At 45.5% G+C, this 24,595-nt stretch overlaps 2 protein-coding genes across 5 annotated transcripts in view; one reads left to right on the plus strand and one right to left on the minus strand.

Annotated features, from left to right (window-relative positions):
• Positions 1–299: 299 nt before the first annotated feature.
• Positions 300–24,595, minus strand: part of LOC116821488 (retinol dehydrogenase 12-like) — a 64,270-nt gene continuing 39,974 nt past the window's right edge. Inside the window, exons 1-7 of one of the 3 annotated variants that reach the window (XM_032774751.2) lie at positions 18,675–19,072; positions 9,810–9,928; positions 8,680–8,835; positions 7,161–7,265; positions 6,442–6,651; positions 5,397–5,586; positions 300–2,017 (exon numbers count right to left, since the gene is read on the minus strand). In XM_032774751.2, the coding sequence (XP_032630642.1) occupies positions 1,915–2,017; positions 5,397–5,586; positions 6,442–6,651; positions 7,161–7,265; positions 8,680–8,835; positions 9,810–9,928; positions 18,675–19,072 (1,281 nt within the window). In that variant the 3' untranslated portion in view covers positions 300–1,914. Of the gene's footprint in view, positions 2,018–5,396; positions 5,587–6,441; positions 6,652–7,160; positions 7,266–8,679; positions 8,836–9,809; positions 9,929–12,112; positions 12,359–18,674; positions 19,073–24,595 lie in introns of those variants that run through there. The other 2 variants (XM_032774752.2, XM_075065381.1) reach the window with 2 other exon arrangements.
• The window catches only part of VTI1B (vesicle transport through interaction with t-SNAREs 1B), a 31,762-nt gene continuing 26,206 nt past the window's right edge, over positions 19,040–24,595 (plus strand). Inside the window, exons 1-2 of one of the 2 annotated variants that reach the window (XM_032774758.2) lie at positions 19,040–19,185; positions 20,430–20,461. Coding sequence is in view for 1 of the 2 variants with exons in the window: in XM_032774757.2 (XP_032630648.1) it covers positions 19,071–19,185 (115 nt within the window). In the remaining variant the exon portion in view is untranslated. The remainder of the gene's footprint in view (positions 19,186–20,429; positions 20,462–24,595) is intronic. The other variant, XM_032774757.2, reaches the window with a different exon arrangement.

Here is a 24,595-nt window from a genome sequence, read left to right on the forward strand (position 1 = left end):
ATGTGGCCCCCTGGCCATAGTTTGCCCACCCCTGACCTAGGAAGAAGGTAGTGGAGTTCTAAGCCAGGGAACCAGTGCAGAATTGTTCTGTACGCTCTAATCCTCCTAACTTAATCTAGGTTTAAATATCTCAATTTAGTTGGGAGACTTGTTCCACAACCTAATAAATTTCACTGTGAGGAAATATTTCCTAATATGCAGCCTATATTGTATTTAATTTCACTCCCACACTGCCCACATGAAACTAGTGCATGCCACTACCACCCACTCAAGAACAACTTAAGTACACGAAGAGTAATGTGTAAAACAGGAATGATTTTATTTAGTAATGTAATTGTTGGAGATAACCCTGCAAGTCACCACTGAGTTAAGCCTTGCAGTAGACAGAACTGGTAGTGCTAACCTCATCAGGAACTAGGCATTTTCTCATGGCAAATGCCATTCACTTGTGACTACACCGAGTACAGGACTGAATGGCTGGATTTCCTAACAGGTGGAAGGCAATCCTGCAAGCTGTGATACCCTGACTGCAGTGACATTTTAGCTATGTGATGCTTCCAGAAAGAAATTCAAATAAGGGACAAAATATGCCACGCAGCTCAATTACCACATGGGGTGGGAAGAGTTTGGAGTCTGCATGCCTGCAGCAATGACCAACTTTACTTGCCCTTTGCAACAGGGGTGACCAACATAAGTGCCTACAACTACTGGGCAGGCAAACTTCATGCTAATGTAAACTAGCAGTGAGGCAGGAATTTGAGAGTAGACAGTAATGTGGCCATTGCTGTCTTGCTATGGATGATCCCTGCCTTTGTCTACTGTACATATGGCTGCAATTCCAATATCCTCCATCAGGACAGCAAACACAGCAGTGAGGTGTCAGTCATAGCTTGAATTACTCTAGGTAGAGGGCAGGCTCTGTTACCTACTACCTTATACACAACTCACAATTCTCAGCTCGCTCACTTTACTGGCAGCTCTCCCCTTCCCCTCCCCCACCCTCAGAATTCCAAAACCTTCTACAAGGTACATGTGGCTTTTATTGTGACAAGCTTAAGACTTCAGCATTGATGAGAGGAGGTAAAGGGCCAGGTATTTCTTAAGAAACCTGCCCTAGGCTTCCTTCTACTATGTAAAAGTAATCAGGCTGCCCCGTGTGGTGCTTGTCTGACAACTGAGGCTGCAAAGAGCTGCAGAAGCTGTGCCCTTCTGCTTAAGGGCAGGGCTTGCTTAGTACAAGTACACTCTTCTATTCTGTTTATGCAGTGCCTAGCACAAAGTGGCCCTCAAGCCTGGTTGGGGCAACAAGGGCTACTGAAGTACAACTGATAAACAATCTCAAGGGGCAAGAGGGGCGTCAGTATGCAGATCACCTGAGACTTGCTCCTTTGAGCTGAGGCTCGCTGCAGCTTTAGGATCCCCTCCCAAGCCATGGAGCGGAGACAAGTGACTCAGTGAAGCATACAGTGAAGGAAACCCTCATCGACCAGTCTGGTTACTACTGCTGCATAAAGACCCTTCCATAAGCAGCAAGCAAAATTTCTAAATTGTCCTGTATAGAAACCTAACTCACCTAACGCCTCCATTTCTACTGGGGAACCAGGGGAAGACTGTGTTGTGGAATGGGAATGGAAGGCTGGGAGGGGAAAGAATAAGCCCTGAGTCCCTGCACTTTGCCCTGAGCCTCCAGTTAGGAAAGGGGGATGAGTGGAGCAGTAAGCTCACCTTCTCTTTTAAAACAAACATCATAGAAGTTCAAGGGCAGTTGTGACTATAAAATCACTGGGAAAGCTGCTGCAAGTGCCAGGCAGTGGGTTGGCTGCATGGTTGCTTGTGTTCCTCTGCCCAAGCAAAGAGCTCCTTAAGAACATCAAATCCAGGCTCATCTCGCTCTAACTCAGGGGTTTCCACAGTTCAGTCCCACTGGATGCCCAGTAGCTCGCAACTGACATTCCAAAGCTTCTTTGCCAGTTCATCGTTCCGGCTTTGAGGGGACACATAGGCTGGCTGGCAGTCACTGCAGAAGGAAAGAAGAGACTTTAATCAGGTGCCCTGGCTGCATTAGCACAGGTCAAAGGTCCAGTTAAAATGCATGGAGACACTAGCTGATGATGATGTCTGTCAGTTTAACTCCTTCAAACTGGATTAAAAAAAAAAAAAAAAATAAGGAGGAGAGGAGAATTGGTAGCATTGCTCGGGGTGGGGGGTGGAAGGAGTGTGTGGAGGCAGGAGAGGAGGCAGCTGGCAGCCAGGCCACTATGCTGCTGCACTTGGTAAAGATGCAGGCTTCAGCACAGGTAGCCATGGAGGAAAGGAGAGCTGGTAAATGAGGGACCACCACTGTAACCCTTGGAGTTACAAGCTGTGCCTGCTAGTGTCTGGTTTATACAAAGGTTACAGCAATGGCCCAAATGCTATAGTTCACTGAAGCCTTTGAGACATGACTATAAAAACAACATGCTATCAGGAAAGCACCTGAGAACTTGACCTTTCATTTTGTATGTTTATAAAGCAACTTGTACCTGTGTGGGACATATAAATACCCAGTGTGGCCACCTCGCAGGCAGGTGATCATAAGAAAGGGGAATGATGCTCCCCTCTCATCGAGAGGTACAGCTGTGGAATAAGCTGCAGCAGAGCTTGGAGAAAAGATCCTCCCCCAGCAGCTGTCAACTGCAATCAACAAATAATTAAACACAATTCTTCAGGATGGTTATCTGAGGAGCCAGTGGCTTGAAGGCAGTATTCCAAGCCAACCGTGGAAGGTGTAGGAGGGCTGTAACGTAAAGATGGAGGTTACTTGAATTGTACTGAGTTCCCACTTAATGACAGGAGTTAACTTACTGCCCAATCATTCTATTTATAAAGAGATGGTATATACAAACTGATTTCACTAAACAAGGTAGTTCCATATTTTATAGACTCCAAACTCCACCCAAAGACCAGATTTTCCACTGACACCTACAGAGTCAGACACACCTTTATTTTAAAAGACCTCCCATTGTCTTCACATGGCTTTGGTGAATAGCTACAGTCATCTTAGTGCTATTGCCCCTGCTCCTCCACCCCTACCCACTTCCATTTTATTACATAACATCGGATATCAGATTGTTAATTCTTTGGCGCAGGGTCTGTATGCTCTCAGCTGTACTACTGGGTATGGTAAGGTAATAAACTGAAGTTGTAGAAAGGGAAGGAAAATTCATGACCTGTTCAGGATTTCCAAGCATGCTAGAACCTGCTCATGATGATTGAGCAAGATGAATGCCTCGGAATGTAGGGAATGCTGATGTGCACTCCAGGGGAAAAACAAATGAGTCAGGCGGCAGCAGCAGTCACATTGCCATTACCTGTCCCCTACGTATGCTTGATTTAGGGCAATAGTAAACTGCATTTTTTCCTTTAGTGTCCGAGACAAAAAGTCACTTAAGACTAAAAGATAAGAAAATATAAAGCAGCATTAAAAAAAATAAATAAATTTTTCAAGAGTTCCACTGATAAGGAGTGGATGGCTATGTATTATTTGGAGCTTGCCATTTTAGCAACAAAAACAACAGGGAAGGCAGCTTAGGGATATGGATCAGGGCAGGAAGATCAGAACTGCAGTCAGAGACACTGATCAGCATGTGCTTTCCACAGATCTTTTGTGGCACAGAGCTGTACCCACTAATCTAAACAAACAGGAGATGAACAAAATGTGCCTAAGACCTGTGGGAGTCTCCAGCAGTATCTCTTCTCCACCTGTTTTGCTACAGGACATCAGCTTCTGCTACAGCTGCTTTCTTCATCACTTCCTATTTACATAAAGGCCATTTTAAAGAAGTATTAGTGACTCATGATTTACATTCAATTAAGTGACAGGATTTGGACACAGTTCTATTTCAGAGACAGTCCAATATAAATCTGGGCACACACACTCAAGCTGCTATTTGCTGACCATTTCTCCACTGAGTTCATGCTTGCTTCTTTTACAGACCTGAAATCCACTTAGAATTCACATGCTCCAGCACATGGGACAGCTGAAATTCACAAAGGCGGCTTTTATCTACTGGGAGATGGAAACACTTGAGAGAGGATTAGGGGATTTCTATAGCCAAGGCAGATTAAGATGGTACAAACTCTGTACTTGAAGATCAGACACAAAGGCGTATCCTGGATTAATCTTGTGGTTCAATCACAAGGGAGAAGATTTCAGTTTCTAGTTTCAGATATGAAGGAGGGAGTTTTGTCTCATGTCAATTGCATTCATGTAAAATCAAAGGGCAATTTCCATATCCAATTCCCAAATGTAAGGTGGTCACAGTGACGTGATCAAGGAAGAAAGACAGACAGTTACATTCAGTGCTGCCTAAGAGTTACATGTGATGATCACTTGCTTAAGCCATCCTAAGCTGTGTTTTTGGAAGAGGTAAGAAGATGGTTATGCAGGTCACAAGATAGCTCAACTGAGATCAGTAGCAAAATGAAGTGGGACTGAATGAGAGAGAAAAGCCACAGAAGCCATTTTTGCAGAATGAACTGCATTGCATGCACAGACAGGCAGGGATCTCCTTTCCTGAAGCTTCCTGCAATGTGTGCAGCTTCAGGATGTGCCATGCTTTGGAGAATCAGGCCACATATGGAGGTATTTAACTTGAGACACACTTTTGAAAATCTTGCACTCTGCTTGCACAACACCTAGCACATTTGCTACTGCCTTATAATCTGAGGACCTCCAAGCACTTTACAAAGATTACTGAACCAAGTATCCTAACCCCACTGAAATGCAGGTACTATCATTCTTTTGCAGATGGGGGAAAACTGCAAAGGGGACCAAATTCATCCCTGGTGTGGCTCAATTGAATTCAGTGAAGATACAGCAGAGCTGATTTGGGCCAGAGAAGTTAAGTGACTTCCCAAGCTTTCAGTATAAGTCTGTGGCAGAGTAGGAATAGAACCCAGAGTCTGTGACAGCCCATCTGGGGCACCTGGCACCCCTCTGGGACACCTGGCATTGGCCACTGTTGGCAGACAGGATACTGGGCTAGATGGACCTTTGGTCTGACCCAGTATGGCCATTCTTATGTTCATCTTGTGCTTCAAGCATGAGCCCATTGAAAGACTACAGGACTGGGTATAATCTAAAGCAATATACAGGTAAAGAATTCCTTGCAAATACAACTTATCTTGGTGTCCCTTTCCATGAGCAACCCCTTTCCAATCCAACATGTTCAGATTTTTGTAACTGGTACAAATTTCTAACACTTCTCCCTTCAGATCTGTGTAAGCCTCAGTATAGTCCCCTCTCAGACAAAGGTTATAGCCTTATCTCGCCCACACTTCTTATCCCCACACCCCAGAAACATCTGGGTTGCACCCTTCTGCCCCACCACAGCAGATCAAGGACCTCTGCTCACCTGAAATACTGTCCAGTTACAGACTCCAGCTCCTCAGCCACCGCACAGTACACGCTGGTCTGGGCTCCTTCACGTGGAGTCTTCAAGAAAAAAGAAAGTGTCTTCCACAGCAGGGTCATTAGACTTGAGTGCCGGACCAATTCGGAATGAACAGAGCCGGGATGCAGCGAGTTTGCAGTGACTCCAGTGCCTACAGCAAGAGAGACACCAAGGAGCATTTATCAAATTAGACCCTGCCTACATGCACTAGAGCCTCCTTAGAGGGAAGGCATTAACAGCCTTCCTGTTTTACCCCAGTATCTAACATTTTAAAGAAACAAAGGTTCAGATGTAGATATAGTGGGGCAAACTGAATTCCCTTACACTTGCTTGGTGGAAAGTTGGACAACATCTCATCCCAATTATGAACACTGCACCATTTTAGTCATTAGGCCTTTTATAAAGCAGCCTGGCAAAAACATTAGAGGCTTGCCCACTGCTTTGTAAAGCACAGACCCCTCCTGATTTACTCCAGTACTAGGACTCTAGATAAGAGACCTTATCTCTATTTTTCAGACCTGGAGTCTCATGAGAGATGACCAAACCTCAGCTTGTTCCACTGTGGACTTTGATTCCTAGGCTGTGCACAGCAGCATTCAAAGCCTTTTCAGTAGCAGTCCATGGCTCATAATTGCTGCTTTGTCCGTGCAGGTGCAGCTCGTTTATTTTCAGATGTGCCTTTTGACAAGCATTGAAAACAATGAAACCTATTCCTCTGAGTAGGGCCAGCTCACTCCCTCGCCCTAGCCCTGAGGGTAGGGGCACAGCCACTGCCTTAGGCCAACTGCTGGTCCCGGTGGATTGACTGCATCTGCTCCCACTCACCTTGAACACCTGCCAGGAACCCACGTAAAGTCACTTCCTTACCCCACCTTGAATATCTTCATTTCTGTACAGGATCTAAGTACAGCCACTTTCTAGCACCATTTTGAATGCTACCCTCCAGAGCCCAAAGGATCTGAGCATGCCACATCTGGTACACAATGAACTCCTCTCTCAGACTCACCTTGTAGGCGTCTAGCCAGCTCCCGGGTGAAGAGTACATTGGCCAATTTACTGTGACAATACGCAAGGCCCCAGTTGTAGCACTTCTCACCCTGGAGGTCATGGAAGCGGATCCTGCCTGCATGATGAGCCAGTGAGGACACATTCACTATGCGGGCTGGAGCCGACTGTTTCAGGCACTCCAGCAGCAGGAAGGTCAAGAGGAAGTGACCTAGGGAAGAGATGGGATTTGTTTTACTTTGCCTTTCTATTGTGCCTTCCCTTCTAGGATCTCAAAGCACTTCAGACCAAGTACTGAGGCAGCTCACTATTAGCCCCATTTCACAGATGGGAGACATGAGACACAGGCAGGTCAGGGCCCAAAATTTCAAAAGTGGCCTCTACTTGTGGGTGCTCAAACAGCTGAAACTGGTGAAAGGTTGCAGGAGATGGCAGTCCTGTTTGCCAGCTCTGTACCCTCAGAATAGGCACTCCAGGGGCAGTGACTGGGCAAGCTTCCCCTGCACTGGTCCTTCCCAAGAAATTTAGCACCCTCCCAAAACAACTTAGGTCTCTACTGAGGCTTAAAGGACTCTGATCTTCAATTATTTCCCTGCATTCTTAGGGACTGGAGAGGAGGAGTCTTGGATGCAAAGTCTCCACATGGGATTTTTTGCCACCACCATTTCTTGAAAGGTCCCAGCTGGCTCTGCCTGCCACATCTAACTCTCAGACCCTTACCAAGGTGATTGACTCCTAGATGCATCTCAAAGCCATCAGCTGTCTTGGAGTAAGGGCACACCATCACACCTGCATTGTTAATGAGGATATGTAGCACCTTCTCCTCTGCAAGAAACAACAGATGGGATGAAGCATGAGACAGGGACAACCGCCCAGCACTCATATGGCATAGATCAGCCAGAGAACTTGGGCTGACTGAGCTGCAGCTGTCCCTCCCCTCCAAAATATAAAAAGAAGTTCCCTAGGCTAGTACTACAGCCTCTGGTGACTCCCCATCATGCAACCAAACAGAATCTTATCAAGCAGGGGAGTGTCTGACAAAGTCCACCGGCAACAGTGTGCCCTCTCTCCTGGTTTAATATTGCTGACAGTATTGTGGGGTGGAACTGGTCCAGTCCATGTTTGCAGGATAGACTGTTACTACTTTGCAGCCTTGCTTCGGGACAGCGTGAACCTCTGTCATCACAGGGAACAACTCCAGTTAAGGTAGCTGGGACTCATATAGTGAGTAAGAATAAATATATCAGAGGGATAAATACCAGAGAGGGAGAGAAGTTATTTAAGTTAAGTGCCAGTGTGGACACAAGAACAAATGGATACAAACTGGCCATCAACAAGTTTAGGCTTGAAATTAGACAAAGGTTTCCAACCACCAGAGGCGTGAAGTTCTGGAACAGCCTTCCAAGATGAGTAGTGGGGGCAAAAACCTAACCAGCTTCAAGGCTGAGCTTGGTAAATTTATGGAGGGGATGGTATGAAGAGACTGTCTACAATGGCATGTAGCCAATCTGCGACTGCTAACAGCAAGTATCTCCAATGGCTGGTGACACGACACTAGATGGGAAGGTCTCCGAGTTACTACACAGCATTCTTTCCAGGGTTTCTGGTTGGTGGGTCTTGCCCACATGCCCAGGGCCTAACTGATCACCATATTTGGGGTCAGGAAGGAATTTTCCCCTGGGTCAAATTTGGCAGAGACCCTGGTGGTTTCTCACCTTCCTCTGCAGCATGGAGCACAGGTCACTTGCAGGTTTAAACTAGTGTAAATGGTGGATTCTCTGTAATTTGAAGACTTTAATTCACAATTTGAGGACTTGAGTAATTCAGCCAGAGGTTGGGATCTATTACTGGAGTGGGTGGGTGAGATTCTGTGGCTTGCAATGTGCAGAAGATCAGACTAGATGATCATGATGGTCCCTTCTGATCTTAAAGTCTATGAGTTTATAAGAAAGGGGCATCTTCACAGTCACTTTTATAATAATAAGGAGCACTTTTATAGGACCTTCATATTCAGCTCTCGAAGTGTTTTACCAAGGTGATTAAGCCATGTCTTGCCCAAAGTCCCACAGCAAGTCAATAGCAAAACTTGGAATAGAACCCAAGTATTGCAACTCCCAGGTCAATCTGTCTGCTACACCACGTTCTCTCTTTGGAACTAAAGAGCAGAGAGCTGTCCTTCTGATCAGAGCTGGTGTTAACTAAATACCCTCCTCTAATAGTAAGCATCTAAGGGCCATACCTGCTAGGAAGTTCTCAGCAAACTCTCGGATAGACTTGGTATCAGCCAGATCCAGCTTCTTCACAATTACTTGTTGGTTCCCTGTCTCAGCTCGGATCTCACAGGCTGCTGCTTCCCCCTTTGCCATGTCTCTGCAGGCAATGATCACCCTGGCACCTGCAATGGGGAAAGGACAGCAAGGCAGAGGGCCACCCAAAGGTCAGACAAACAGCCTTTCTACCTGTGAGTTATCTGCTTAAATGCAGCCCAGCTAGGTAGTGACCAAAGGGTGCTACCGTCTTAAGACTCTTCTCTGGTTGGTGTGAAACAAGCTTGAAGTGTCTCTGTCTAACTCTTTGTGGGCAAGGTGTCCATTACACAAAACCAGCAATATTGGTTCTACCAGACTCCCACATTGATAAGTCTCACCACAGTGGCCAAGGTTTGAATGGACCACTCCTGCATCGAGGTGGCCTTGGCTAGGGCACTGTTTCTAAAATGATTAAGAATGTAATTTAGCCCTGTCCATAGTAGCTGTCCAAATAGCTTTAAACCAAGTTAGTCTCAGCCATGCTGTAACAAAGACACACACCAACAAAACTAAGTTGGTTCCCAGCCTCACATAGGTGGGGGGTCTAATGATAACATAGACTTCCAGGACTAAGTTCTGAAAGTGTGTCTAGGAGTCCACCAAAGTGCAGTACTGAAGCTATAAGGCTCACCTACAGTAAAATTATTATTGAGTCAAGAGACCTGCTTCCAGCATTGCTAAAAGTTTAAGTGTCGTCAGGATGTATAACCATGACATAAGCACAACAAATCCTGCATCTTGGCAGGAGATTAGAAAAGATGACCCTTGCAGCCTCTCTTAACCCTGTGATTCTATATTAAAGTTCTGGACTCTCCAGAGTTCTAACCTAGTTCCTCGGACATGGTTGGATCTATCTCCATTATAACTTTTAGCTGTGTTTTACTGGGTCAGAGGACAACCATGTGTAACTAGTCTCCAAACTCCATTATAGTTGTAGTATAGTATAGACGGATCTGTCAAAATAATCCCCTCTCAGGTCCAGAGAAGAAAACAGTGACACCCAATGAAGATGTAAATTATAGAGGGACTTTTGGAGGTGGAGGAGGGACAGGTGACTTGCCTCTTTGTGCGAGATCTCTGGCTGTCTCCTTCCCAATGCCTGTGTTGGCCCCCGTGATCACCACCACCTTCCCATTCAGCTTAGTTGTTGACTTACACACCCCTCCTGCCATGTATCTCCTAGAAGAGAGGACAAGAAGAAGAACTATTAGGGATTCACAAGGACAGTTTTCTGGTTATCAGGGTCAGTCCTGGGGCTTGGCATTTAGTGTTCTGTGTTACACTGCCCTGCTTGCTGGCTTTGATCCAGCCACCTAGTTACTGGGTTCAGAACAATTGGAAAGACATTGGGACATTTCCATAAACTGCCAGTTCCAGGTTCCTGTTTTCTTATACTCCCTCCCTGGCACCAGCTACTGCTCACTCTTCTTAGAGGTCATTACAGCCACTGATGCAGGTTCCCATTCATCTTCCAAACCTCTGCACCCTGAAGTAGACAATATTCCAAGCTGCCCACTCTGCTGTAAACATATTGGCATGCAATGCACTGACAGGTGGGTCTTGAGCCCTGGGGTGCAGCCACTGGAAACCAACAGGGACATAAGCCCTGATACTGTGCTGCCTAGCTGAGAGCTTCCTTTATTTAGTTCAGGGGATAGATCTGAAGTTTTCTATGTCACGCTGCATGCAGCTGACTTGGGGACCACAATGTCTGCACATATGCAGCTGAGGGTTTGTTACGAGCACCACATAATAGGGGAATGTGGGATACAGCCCCAGAGCAGAGAGGCACTATACACAGCCCAGAGGCAGGAGTAAACCAGAGGCAGCAGGCAAGTCCTTTCTCCCATCCCCTGTCCCATGAGCTAACACGGGCACTTTCTTTCCCAAATCTTATCTCAGGTGCCCCAGCACACAGCTTCTGTTCCAGATCCTCGCCTGGGCTTCAGCATTAACCAACATATCAATCTTTTTGCCCAGCCCCGGCCTATAGTCCAGGTACCTATGAGTAGGCCAGTTCCCTGCCAAAAATTGCCTTAAGCACCAGCAAACACAGTAGGTAACTTTCTGTATTGGGTGTTATAAATTCTTCACTGATGTGTACAAACTCTTACACAGGTGGGATGAAAGTTACCCTACTGGCTGTTGATATCAGTTCTCTCACAAATCATCCAATGATCTTCCTCTCACCTAGATCATCTGAACTAATCTAACACACCTACACTAAAGGAATTTAAAAGACTGTGAGGTGAATAAAAAGCCTCCCATGACACTGTTGGTTTTAATGACTAAGAACTTGGGGCCAGATGTCCCAGCTGTAACTCCAACCAAGACAGCGTGGTGACGCTAAGGGAAAATTTGGCCTTCTTCCTTCACATTTTTATGGATTGATAATTATTTTTTTAATTCTTTGAAACTTCATATTTTCCAAATTAAGTGGCCACCTTACATCAACTTTAAAGTGCTCAGAGATAACAAAACGGCAATTATAGGAAGTTTACCAAACATTTAAAGTGGCTACCTTGGGGTCAGGTTAGGTGTGAAATATGGTCATTTTATTGCCAACAGTACAAGAGCTTATTTTAACCTGAGAATTGATTCAGAGAATCATAGAAATTAGAGCTAGAAATACCCAGCAGGTTTCGATCCAGTCCAAGATCAGGAATGATTGTTCCCTACTATTTCCTAGATACAGGATTCAAGGTTAGCCTAACATTTTAACTTGGTGAAATCCCCTGCCCAAACCCTTTCCAAAAGCAAACAAACAAACAAACAAACAATCTATTACAATGTATTGGAAGCAAAAAAACTTTTTTTACTTAATACACTACCCTAAGCATTTATGGTCATACTATTTTTATGCAACACTTTTATGCCTTTCAAGTGCTGTGCAGACATGAATATAGTAAACCTCATAACATCTTGGTAAATTAGTTATTAGCGCCATTTTACATATGGGGAAATGGAGGCACAGAGAGGCTTGCCCAAGACTGCAAAGCAAATGGACAGCAAAGACACGGTTCAAATCAAATACAGCCTGACTGCCACTTCCGTGCTTTAATTGCTTGTTAAGTCTGCTTCATTTACAAAGAGGAATGGAGAGTTTTAAGACTCACAGATAACATGATAATGTAAACCCAGGTTCTCAGAATCCTGGAAAGTTTTTCTTTGTAGATTTAATCTTAATATTTATTACCTAGCATATTACCTGATCCTTCTCCTAGTGCAATAATTAATAAACTGATCTGCCTTCTCTACCAAGAATGCACTTGCTGGATCCCCATTTAGCAGAAGTAAAAAGGTGCACACTTTTTAAAGGGTAAAAGGGTTTACACAGTAGCTAATCAATCATCTAATACAGACCTGATGTATGGAGCTGCCATGAACAGAAGAAGAACACAGATGAATATTCCCAACACGGTCGCCAAGCAGTTTAGCATTGCTGCTGTCTGCTGGCTGCCCTCCCTTTCAAAGACTCAGGCAAGGGAGGGCGAGTGAAATACACCGGCTAGGGAGCATTGCATGCAGGGAGTTGTAGTCCTACCCATCCGCTTTGTGTGCAGAAAGGCAGAGCACGACGCGCTGGGAGTTGTAGTCCAACAACCCAGTCTGGGTAATGTGCCGTACTGGTGGAAAAAACAAAGGGAGATACCTAGTGATTTCTCTGCAGGGAAACAGATATACCTTCTCCCTCAAATAAAACAAAACTGCAAGCAAGTCAGTCCCTTAGATCTAAAGGATCAATAACTTCCTAGCTACTGAGTTAATTTGGTCTCTACTCTATAACTTTCTGAGGTTTGCTTTATCATTTGCTAAATAGCACCAGTCCTTCTGGTCTGATGGAGAAGGTGCTCTTAAGAGTCCAGACGAACCTGGGTTCTATTCTGGACTCTGCTGTTGCCTTACTAAGTGACCTCAGGCAAGTCATTTCACTGTCTGTACTACACCTGTAAAACAGGGCTAACAGTACCCACCTTGATAAAGTATTCTGAGGTCTAAGCATCAAAGTGCTCTCAGTGCAATATTTAAATTAACTGGCTAGTGTGTATATGGACTCAGGAGTGATAAATTGCATCACAGACTCTATATTGCTAAGAGAATCCCAGGGCCCTTTAGCTCAAGTGATGGAGGTCTGTGCCTTTTGTAGCAACAGGACTGAGTTCTAGCCCTGGTGTTACCATGAAGTTCCACAACCATACCATCCGCGTCAGCCACAGATTTGTTCTGATGTAGCTTTACTTCTCTTCACAGCTTCCAGGTGAGCATTTTCAAAATGTTGCACATCACAAACACAGGTTCAACATCCACATTTCACTCACTGAACAGACTGCAAAGCAGGAAGTAGTTCTGATCACTCTATGATGAATTATGTCATATTGGCATCATGGTGCTACATACCAGTAGCCAAACTAGAAATTCCCAGATGGGTATTTGTGTTTAATCTCTTTGCAGAGTTTGTATTACTCTGTTTAGTGAACTATCTTCTTAAAACACAAATAAAGCTAAAGGGTCTGTGCCACCACCACCAGTGTTGGTGTCACTAAGCATAACCCTAAGTAACGTGGAAAAGTGGAAGGCAATAAGAATATGGAGTCTTCCCTGTTTAGGCCTCTGGCGAACAAAAGTCCTTCCATGTTTGAACTCTAATCGACCTGCAAGGCTGGCTGATGGGAAAGGCCAGGAGTAACAGCCGTTATCAGTTGCAACAGTTCTAATTGGTCTAAAGCAGAAATAATGAGACCTGTGCAGCTTTAGCAGAAGGACAAGATAACTTGCAGAAGGAAAACTTACTAACGAGCTGCCGCGGCCAAGTTTACTTAATGCACCTGTGCTTACGTAGCTGCTACAGGGGGAGGAGGAGGGGGGGGCAGGGGGGAAGGAAGAAGAAGGGAAAAGCCACTTATATTAAGTGTGCTGGATTTGAGGCGTGCCAAGTCTCCCAGCATCGCTTTGGGATCCCAAATAAACTTTGCTTGCTTCTCCACCTCGGTGTGTTTATTGGTGCTAAGCACTCCGGGCACGGACCACCACTGTTGTTTGCCTTGGGCACATTTGGTGTCTGCAACACCAGTGCTCTTCTCTCAGCCAGGATGCTCAGAAACACATCACTGAGGAAACAGAAGTTCTGCAGCTTTAATTATGCAGAAGGAACTACCTAAGCAGAAAGCTCAGCCTGGAAGACTCATCTCTAGCAGGCCTGTTTGGAGCATGATCCAGTTCAAACATTACACCAGTGATTTTAGTAAATGACTCTTCTTTAACCCCACTTCTCGGTTTCTGTTATTAGCTCTAGAAAAATGCAGTTGATTTTGTGTGTGTGTATAGAGAGAGCTAAGGGAAAGTCTGGCATTTCTGAATGAATGATCAAGACAATTAAACTGGTGGTTGCTCTGCCTCCTCCAATGGGCCCTTTACCAATGAAAAAGAGAGCTTAATGAATTTAGAATCTGGGGCAATGGGTCTGTTTTGCTTCACTGACAGCTCTGGATTTTTCACATTTTCTAAAGATTTAGGTGCAGGCACTGGTTACAGAAAAAGAAGCTATCAAAATCCAGTTTCCTTCATTCACCAGAACTTCATTGCTCAGTGTTTACATTTAGTGGTGGCTAAAGCTGGCAGCTCTCAGTGGACCTGTAGCAAAGACAGATCTGTTGTTTCCAGCACAGAGTTCTTTTGAAAATGTCTTGTTTTGTTTGCAAGCACTCTTTAAAATTAAAAGTTTTCTACTGCCTCAGTCACATACATATATTTATGATGGCTGGTACCGACCATTATAATTAAGGTTGAAAAAGTTTCATTTATAACTTCCTGTTTTCACACTCATAACTTTCCAGGGCCGCCCAGAGGATTCAGGGGGCCTGGGATCTTTGGTGGTGGGAATTCCGCCCCCCGCTGAATTGCCACTGAAGATCCGGCACTTTGGCAGTGGATCCCGAAGAGGAAGGACCCTCCGCTGCCAAAGACCTGGAGTGGAAGAAGCTCCGAGGGCCCGGGCCCTGCAAGAGTTTTCCAAGGCCCCCAGAGTGAGCGAAGGACTGTGCTCCAGAGCCACCAAAAAACTCTCGTGGGGGCCCTGTGGGACCCGGGGCAAATTGCCCCACTTGCTCCCCCCGGGCGACCCTGTAACTTTCTGAAACATTCAGTTTTAGTTTTCCATATTAAGTCTGTGCCCTGCAGTGAATTTTTCTGGAAAGGGCAAGCAAAAATCTTCAGGCTTGAATTATGAGACAGTGGAAAAACACACTTCCCATTATAAAATAATTCTAATAATTCTTTTTAAACATAGACACAGCAAAACCAGCAAGAATTGAAAATTGGCATGAACACAGTCCTCACTGAGAAATAGTGGTGCTTTTGGTTGGCTTGGTTATGATTTACCAAAGTTCTGACTATTTGAAAATTGCATAGTGACCATGGACAATAGAAAATTTCCCTATGAGCCCAGTTAGATATTTAACAACAGTTATACTGTATAGTACCAGGGGGTAGCCGTGTTAGTCTGTATCCACAAAAACAACAGGAGTTCGGTGGCACCTTAAAGACTAACAGATTTATTTGGGCATAAGCTTTTGGGGGTAAAAAACCTCACTTCTTCAGATGCAGTATAGTAGGCACTCCTAATTAATTATGCATTTAAGTATTTGTGACAGTTTGGGGAATCTGCCTATGTAAATTTATGAATTCCATTTGATTGTATGAAATCTCTTTCTCACTATGATCTTATATGGATTAAGTCTTCCATTTTATGGCATGAACCTGACAATGTCCAATCCTGAAAGAAAGGGCCATTAGTGGCCATCAATAATTGAATACCCTTATCTTAGCAGATAGGGTGGATTGATTTAAATTGAAGGGATTTAAATCTCCAATTTTAATCATGACTTCAATCAGCAAACAGGAAACCTTGATTTGTTATTTTTAGTTATTTTCTTTAAGACTGATTCGCATTAGTTGGTAACCATTAAAACATGTCGATTTGCAACAAAATATAGCCCTTACATTAAATTTGTGATTCTTTTTGCTAAGCCGGAGATACCCCAAATCTATACACATTTATTTAAGCAATTATATAACAATTTACATTTATTCAGATTTTTAATTTTTACATTTTTATTATGTTACAACATGGTGAATGATGAATTTCTTATTTATTAGTTGATTAAGTTTTACTTGTACTTGTATCAAGCTCTATTTGGAAGGAAATTTTAATTCAATTAAAAATGTACAAAAAGAGTGGGAGTGGGGCTGGCTTGGGGGGCATGGAGGAACTGTCCCCCCAGCACTCACTGACGGCGTGCCAGATTGCTGGTGAGTGCAGGCCTGACCCTGCAACAGTCCTCAGGAGAGTGGGGGTGCGGCTGGGGTGGAGCAGGGCTGGAGCAAGGGTGGGGATGGAGCAGGGCGGGAGCTTTGGGGAAGGGGTGGAACAGGGGTAGGAAGAGGTAGGGCTGGGCTGGGGTGGAGTGGGGCAGGGGCTGGAGCAGCATGCAGCTGCCTAGGGCACCAGGAAATTTGGTGCTCCAAGTTTCCTGGTGCCCTAGGCAGCTGCGTACTTCGTGTATGGGTAGGGACAGCCTTGGTCATGTTGTCCCCAAAGCATTAAACTGTAACCCAGAGCACATGTGCAAGAGGAGCTCTGGTGAAAGGTGTGCTTAAGCTACTGGGGAAATTGTGGAAAGTCCACACTGGTCTTTGGACCTAGAGCAGTTGGGTCACAGGGCTCCATATCCCAAGAGAGGATACCAGCATTGGAGTCTGTATCTTGAGAGTGTGTTTGAAAGGCCAGATATAGGCCACGTCTAGACTACGCGCAGTATCGGCGCGTTAAAATCGATTGCTCGGGGATCGATATATCGCGTCTAATCTAGACGGGATATATCGATCCCTGAGCGCGCTTATATCGATTCCGGAACTCCACCAACCCCAACGAAGTTCCGGAATCGACATGGCGAGCTGCGGACATCGATCCCGCGCGGTTATGACGAGTGAGTAAATCGATTTTAGATATTTGACTTCAGCTATGTTATTCACGTAGCTGAAATTGCGTATCTAAAATCGATTTTACCCCGTAGTGTAGACCAGCTCATAGAGACAGTTTCTGAATGCTACTCAGACCCAGCAGGGTTGGAAGCACCCAGGATTCAACAGTTGCATCCAACAGAGCAGGTGATCTTCCACAAGGAGGAGCTCATCAGGACTCTAACACTTCACTTATTGTTGCAAGGAATTTAACAACTCTACTGGCAAGACAAAAATGGAGCCAATTTTGTATTCCAAATCCAAACTGCAGGGGGCGGGGAGTGTCATTTGATACCTTTGAAGTTCCTGAAAGAACTCTGCTTCCCAAGCTGAGGGTTGCAGCACAGTTGATGAGAGCAGGAAATCATTTAATGTCCTACATGAGATGAATGGAAGTGTCTCAGGCTAGTTCCCTGTGGTCAGGTGTACATATTACAAAAACAACTACCATAACTACTACCACTTGGACCTCTTGTTAACAAAGGGTAAGGAAGAACTTACTGAATGGGGCATAGAGACTATTAACCCTAAAGGGAGCCCTCCAGGTCACAATTGAAGTAAACTGTTAAGCAGTAAAATAGCCAAGAGTAACCAGAATTTTAGCTCTTCACATTTGGAGAGTATGGAGTTTACTCACTTCTCATTTAAGAAATAAAGCCTTTAGTTACCCCTACTCTCCTGTGACAAGCAAATTGTAGCTGTATGACCACAACAACTGCTGTGTGAGTCATCTACTGGCTGGTTACATCCAGCACCCGACAAGTGGCCTGTAAAATCTGCAATAAGCAACTAGTGCTACTCCATGTGTGTACTGACTGAATACATGTACTAATTATTATTATACTTACAAATTAACTGTTCTTTTTCTGATATGATTATTATTTGAAAATTAAGGTTGGGAAGCAAGAGTTTACTCATTCCTTTTTTTACCACTAGCGTTAAGCCATGTGAGAAAGTTTGTGTTGATTTTATGTACTGTATCTGTTTCTTGGACAGGAGATTTCGGTGTCCAGATCTGCTGAGCCACAACCGGAATGCCAAACTACTGTGTTGGATGACACAGCATAACAAACTCAACACATTGGGTTTCTCTGAGATTGCTGGTATGTGCACATCCTTGCTATATTTGTCAGGGGAGCAAACCACCTCAAACCTTGCTCTTGGATGTGCTTGTAGGGCAGAACTCTTGCACATTTTCCATTCCTTGCCTGCACAAAGTGATGGGGTAAAACAGGGAAAGACTGTGCATGGTCACAGGAATTGTCGAAGCAATCTTGTTGCTTCAGAACTGAACTTTGTCAGCTGCGATAAAGGCCCGACCACAACACTGTTATTCAAAGGCATACAGGGAGCAAGTGCAATGGTGTCAAACACTACTACTCTAGAATTCTCATTACATAAATGATCCCAACCCTTCACCAGGGCTGTGGACACCCCATCACTCAGGGGGCCAAGTAATGGCTCGTAAACCATCAACAGGTATTTTAAATAAAAATTTTCCCCAACATTCACTTTTTATCTGAGTCCAAGTCTTGTGATGGTTGGCTCCTGACAGGGTAACTGGGGCCACGTGGCTCCCACCTGCCTGCATCCAGCATGAATGGGAAGGGCCCCACACTGCTCCAGAACAGAGAACAGGGTAGTAGCGGCAACCTTTGTGACAGACAATTGTAGGGTTGCCAACCCTCCAGGATCAGCCTGGAGTGTCCAGGAATTAAAAATTAATCTTTAATTAAAGACTGTCATGTGAGTAAATCTCCAGGAATAGTCCACCCAAAATTGGCAACCCTAAAGATAAGGCTGGGGTGGAACCCCACAGCGATCAACTGACAGCTGGAGGAGAGGAGGGGGAGGATCCACCTAGCATTGTCCAGTCCCGTAGTTCGCAGCCTCAGCCCCTACCTACCTCAAAGCCCCATGACTACCGCGTGACCATCCCCGTAGCAGGACTACACTTCCCAACATGCAGTGCGCGGCACGGAGCCTCAGGGCCTCTTCCTTGAGGTGACCGGAATAGTGCCTGCTCCGTAGAACCGCGCTAGTGCCATTCGGGAATGGCGACTCAGACCCCGAATGCTGCTCTCGCAAGGCGGTGGGGAACGGCGCTGTGAACCTCGTGGCCAGAGGGGCGCTGCCGAGTGATTTATCATCAGGCGCTATGTAGGGCGCTCTCCTGGGCGGGCCGAGTGGCCGGAAGGAGAAAGCCCCGACTCGCGTGCCGGAAGTGTTTGTGAAGAGCCGGCGATGGGCCTGGGATCCTAGTGGCAGACGAGAAGGCCGGGAGACGGCAGCTGCCGCCGTCATGGCGGGTCGGGGCTCCGGCTCCTCCGAGCACTTCGAGCGGCTGCACGAGATCTTCCGGGGGCTGCAGGCGCAGCTGCGGGGCGTCCCGGAGAGACTGCGGCGGAGCGCGGCCGGTGAGGCAGGGCGGGCGCGGCCCGTGAGGTGCCGGGGGGAGGAGGCGAGCGCGGGGCCGTTATTACGTTGGAGGGAGCAGGAATTCGCTCCCCCCGTCTCTGTCCTGCCAGGTCAGTGTCTAGCGCGGAGCGCGTCTTCCCGCAGCGCAGTGCCGGATCCCCCCGGAGCTGGCGGGGGCGGGAAGTTGCTCTGCGCGGGAACCGGCGCCCTTAGGATTTGGGGCAACTCGGAAACCTCCGGTTCCTGGGCTGAAGAGTCGCTACAAGCGCTGCCGCAAGTGAGCGCGGGTAGCGCAGAGTGGGGCCTGGCCGGCGGGACTCGGCTCGTCCCCAGGCCCCGCTGCTCGGGGCAGCGATTTCCAAGCTCCTGATGTCACTATTGAGTGTCCCTGCCATGGCGGGGAGGGCTTGAAGGGAGCCGGACGCGTTCAGAAGCACATGGCAGGCCGGTGCGTTTGGATTGTGCCTGACACCACCGCCCCCTCCCCCCCCCCAGCCACGACAGGCTGCCATCCCGCAGCTCCCAAAGCTTGAAGTGTGTGTGAAGCCACGTCCCTTGGCTAGAGCCGCATCAAAATCCCCTCTCACCAAGTCCCTTCCTGTCCGTGTTCGGTCCCTCCCAATCCTTGTGCTGGCCTTCCCTAGCAAGCAGTGCAGCCTTACAGAGTCACGACACTTGCACTTGCCAGTTTGTAGCTTGCAGAGGAACAGAGATGTTTTTGAGAACTTATATTTCTGGTTGATACAAGTAACAAGTGTCAAATCAGCTCGAAAATCCTGTGGGTTCTAGGGACAGAGCTGTTCAACTTCCAGAATGGAAATCCTCCTACTTTGTGAAGCAGGTGGGATAATGCTGTGGGCTGCTTAGCTCAGGGAATTGATAATGGAATACAGAGCTTTCTAACTAGCCAGAGCTAATTGGCCCTCTTATTGGCATCCTTGGAAGAGGCCAAGAACTGAATTGGATGTATAAATAGAAGCCTGACCCTTAAGATGGTCTTGGCTAAATGCGTGAGGCACTGATGGGGCTGTGAGGGGAAGCTTGAACTGTCCTTGTAATACATATTCTGTGGATAAATAAAGATCTTCAGTCTCTGAAATTGTCAGGCCAGAACCAGTCACTAGGACTAAATTCACAAGATTCTTTTAAAAAACTATGTAGAGAGGGAATGTGTCAATGTCTGCAGAGGTCTTTATACCACTTGCTGCCTTTTGAGCTAATTCTCCTGTTCTCTTTTCTGCAGCTGCTGGTGGCCTTGCAGTCTTGGAGGGCACAGTGGGTTTTCAGTATGTTACTGGTTAGTTATTGCCAGGTTTGGTAGCTTCACCCTTGAGCATGCCTACTGTTGGGTTAACTAAAGTCCCAACCCTGTAAGCACTTATGCATGATTTTTGCTGTTGGGCAGTCCCACTGACATCACTGGAATTGCTTAAATTTATATAAGTATTTGTATGCTTTGGGCATTTGGCTTCGATCTCAGCACAAGCAGGAGAGGCAGTGTTGCTCTATGGGGCTGCGGGGCTGCAGAGCTGTATTCTTGTGTGGAGAAAACTTTCCTGGTGTTCATTTAATGTTGTTTTATGTCAGGGGTGGGCAAACTATGGCCCAGGGGATTGCCACCCCCGTGGCAGCATGGGGCCACGGCAGGCACGCAGCCTGCCTGAGTCCGGCTACGCACTGCTGCCACCCCAAAGCTGCTCCAGGTAGTGGCGCTGGGCTGGGGCCTGCACCCTGAACCTCTTCTGCACCCCAATGTCCTGCCCTGAGCCCCCTGCTGCACCCGTCCTGCACCCCAACACCTTGCCCTGAGCCCCCTCCTACAATCTGCACCCCTCCCTGCACCCCTGCCCTGAGCCCCCTCCTGCGCCCCAACCCCCTGCTGTGAGCTCTCTTATCCGCCCCAATGCCTTGCCCTGAGCCCCTTCCTGCACCCCCTTCTGCACCTCAGCCCTACATTCATGGCCCTGCGTGCAATTTCCCCACCCAGATGTGACCCTTGGGCCAAAAAGTTTGCCTACCCCTGCTCTAGGTTTACTGTTGTTAGGTGGAAATCTAGTCAAATGAATTAATAATAAAAAGTTAAAAGCAGTTTCCAGTAGTACAGCTGGCTGAGTCTTCCCATCAATTTTTGTAGTTTTGCTGCTATGTTTCCTATTTTTAAATGATTTTCTCTTCTCTGTTGCTGTGTGAGACCCACATAATCTAAAGAAGATTTCTAAAGTGAAACGCTATGTGTAATGTTGTGGAAGGCAGAAAGTAATACTGGAAAAATAGGTTTTCCTCAAATTGTTCAGTTATAGTAATGTTCAATGTAGCAGATACTGATAAGTAGATAAAACATTTTGTAATGGAAGTCTCTCTAAAAGTTGATGGTGGCCCTTTAATTCATCTGTTGAATTCTGGTTATATTTGAAAAAAGGGAAGTGGCCTGACAAGAGGAATGTTAGCAATGTGAGTGAATCTCTTCACAGTCAGGAAGGTCCCTTACTTTGGAGAAACTTGACACATAATTATCTCAAGTCTATTCAGCTGACTTTTTTTTTCTCTGCCAGAAGAGTGAATAGGGCAAATAGTCCTTGTTTTATGGCATTTGTTAGTCATGTGACTGTTGGGATTAATTATTGTAATTCTCTGTACCTAATATGTAACCACTAACCTTATAAAAAGCTGCAGGTTTGTTTATAATACAGTAGTCTGTATGCTCAGTCTCTCAGGCTGTTGAGAGCACAGCACTCCAGTGGTCCACTATCAAATGGCTCCCCACTGAATACTGAGTTGAATTCAAAGTCTGTCTTCTCTTCAAAACTCTCCTTAAAATTGTCCCAAGAATTACCTCACCTGGGATGATGATGACCTTCCAAAATGACTATATTCTGCTGGAACCAGTGTATTATCCACATCAAGAATGAAATGTGTGTGCAGAAGAATGGATCTTTTTTTGGTGAATGGATGGCAAATCTGGATCTTGCTTGATACTGAAACTGACTTAAAAACTCAGTTCCTTGAGAGCAAAATAAATTACCTACTTTTTCAACCCAGCCTTCCCACCATAACTCCACCAAGCCTTCCTCCCACAAACCCTATAATCCATCCTTTGCTGGTTCGCTGTATGGAAGAGTCAGAAATTACTCTTCACTTTGTAATTTTGGGAGTCATTCTGATCCACAGTGAGGGAAGCAAAGAAAGTCTTCTAGCTAGGTTCTATCTCACATTCAAAAGCGGAACAGAGCAACAAGCAGGAAGCTGACTTAAATGTGTAGCTCTATTATTTTTAAAAGGTCATTTTATGAACGGTGGTGATGAAAGTTTTTCAGTAAAATAGAACATTAAAGTTTGATGGAGAACTGAGGGTCCTGAGAAATGAGTTTCTGCTTATATGTTTAAGAATAACTTTCTGTTACAAAGAGACCTTTGTAAATGCTAAAAATCATTGCTTAAACCAGGAAAATCCCCAATAATGCTTTTAGAAAGAATTCACGAGAGGTTTTGGGGGAATTCAGGAATTTCCCCATCTGGTATAAGTGTATTGCTTTACTAGATGATTTTTCTGCTTCTAGTTAATTAGGGGCAGGTGCATCTTTGTCTTCTGAAAAGTCCCCCGAAACCTTCCTCAGAATCGGATAATATAAAACATGTTACTTTAAAGGGAATTTGACTGCCTCTGAAACTCTTTGGGGGATAAGAATCTTAAATTCTTGGGCTCTTGTAGAGGGATGCAAATCTAGAGCACTGTTTCTCTTTATATAAATATAAATTCCTTGACCAAGATGCAAAATTTTCTGTTCTATATCTATGTAAAATACTAGAGCAGTGTGGAATTTCTAAACAATATTGATCAGTTACCCTTTACTAAAAAGTAAAACAATTTTTACTTATTTCCTATTTCTTAAGAGGAATTGAATCGCTTTTTTTAGCCCTGTTATGATCACATGGATAGCATCATCATAGGCCCTTCCAAAGCTTTGTTCCTTCTATTGCATTAGTACTTGGCTTGATATATTCTAGAAGCAGTTTAATCCTGAGTGTTCTGAATGAGACTGTCAGATCTATTCTGACTTTTCCATAAGCTAGAACCATTGTAATTTTTTTTACTAATACTTCCTACCCTTTATCACCATTTGGACAACTTTTCTTTCTCAAACTACAGTAGTAGTGGTAATCACTTGCAATTATTTGGCTGCTTACTTACAGCTGCAGTACACTATTACTTGGATGCATGAAAATAGGCAAAATGCAGCATTATGAATATCAGCATCAGCCTTAGGTTGATTTAGGGGTTAATGGTTTGGACACAAATTACTACACTCCTATCCTGATATAACACGACCTGATATAACGCAGTAAAGCAGTGCTCTGGGAGGGGCTACACATTCCCGCGGATCAAAGCAAGTTTGATCTAATGCAGTTTCACTTCTAATGCAGTAAGATGTTTTTGGCTGCCAAGGACAGCGTTATATCGGGGTAGAGGTGTAATCAAATTCTGCAGAGCCAAAAACCTGTTGGAGATGGCAGAGAGTAATAAAATGTTAATTACAAAGCTGTAGCTATATTTGGAAATAGTGAGTAGTTGTGTACAAGAGTAACTTCTACTTGTCTGAAGAGGAAGGTTCTAATTTACACACCGCAAAAACACCACAGTGTGAGATCTTGGCAGGTTTGGGATCTTGTCAGTTAGGGTGTGTCTACACTATGGGATTATTCTGATTCTACAGAAACCATTTTTTTAAAGTATTGTATAAAGTCGAGCGCATGCAGCCACACTAAGCACATTAATTCGGCGGTGTGCGTCCATATACCGAGGCTAGCGTCGATTTCCGGAGCGTCACTGTGGGTAGTTGTCCTGTAGCTATCCCATAGTTCCCGCAGTCTCCCCCGCCCATTGGAATTCTGGGTTGAGATCCCAATGCATGTTGGAGCAAAAACAGTGTCACGGGTAATTCTGGGTAAATGTCGTCACTCAATCCTTCCTTCGTGAAAGCAACAGCAGACAATCATTTCGCTCCCTTTTCCCCCTGGATTGCCCTGGCAGACACCATAGCATGGCAACCATGGAGCCTGTTTTGCCCTTTGTCACTGTCACCGTATGTGTACTGGATGCTGCTGACAGAGGCGGTACTGCAGTGCTACACAGCAGCATTCATTTGGCTTTGCAAGGTAGCAGAGATGGTTACCGTCCCTATTGCACCGTCTGCCGTTGTAAATTGGCAATGAGATGATTATCAGTCATTTTGCACCGTTTGCAATTGGAAATGGCGATGATGGTTATCAGTCTTTTTGTACCGTCTGCTGCTGTCATGGATGCTCCTGGCTGGCCTCGCTGAGGTCGGCCGGGGGCACATGGACAAAAATGGGAATGACTCCCCGGGTCATTCCCTTCTTTATGTTTTGTCTAAAAATAGTCCTGCCTAG

Source organism: Chelonoidis abingdonii, chromosome 4, assembly GCF_003597395.2.
Source record: "Chelonoidis abingdonii isolate Lonesome George chromosome 4, CheloAbing_2.0, whole genome shotgun sequence".
In the NCBI taxonomy this organism is placed as follows: Eukaryota; Metazoa; Chordata; order Testudines; family Testudinidae; genus Chelonoidis; species Chelonoidis abingdonii.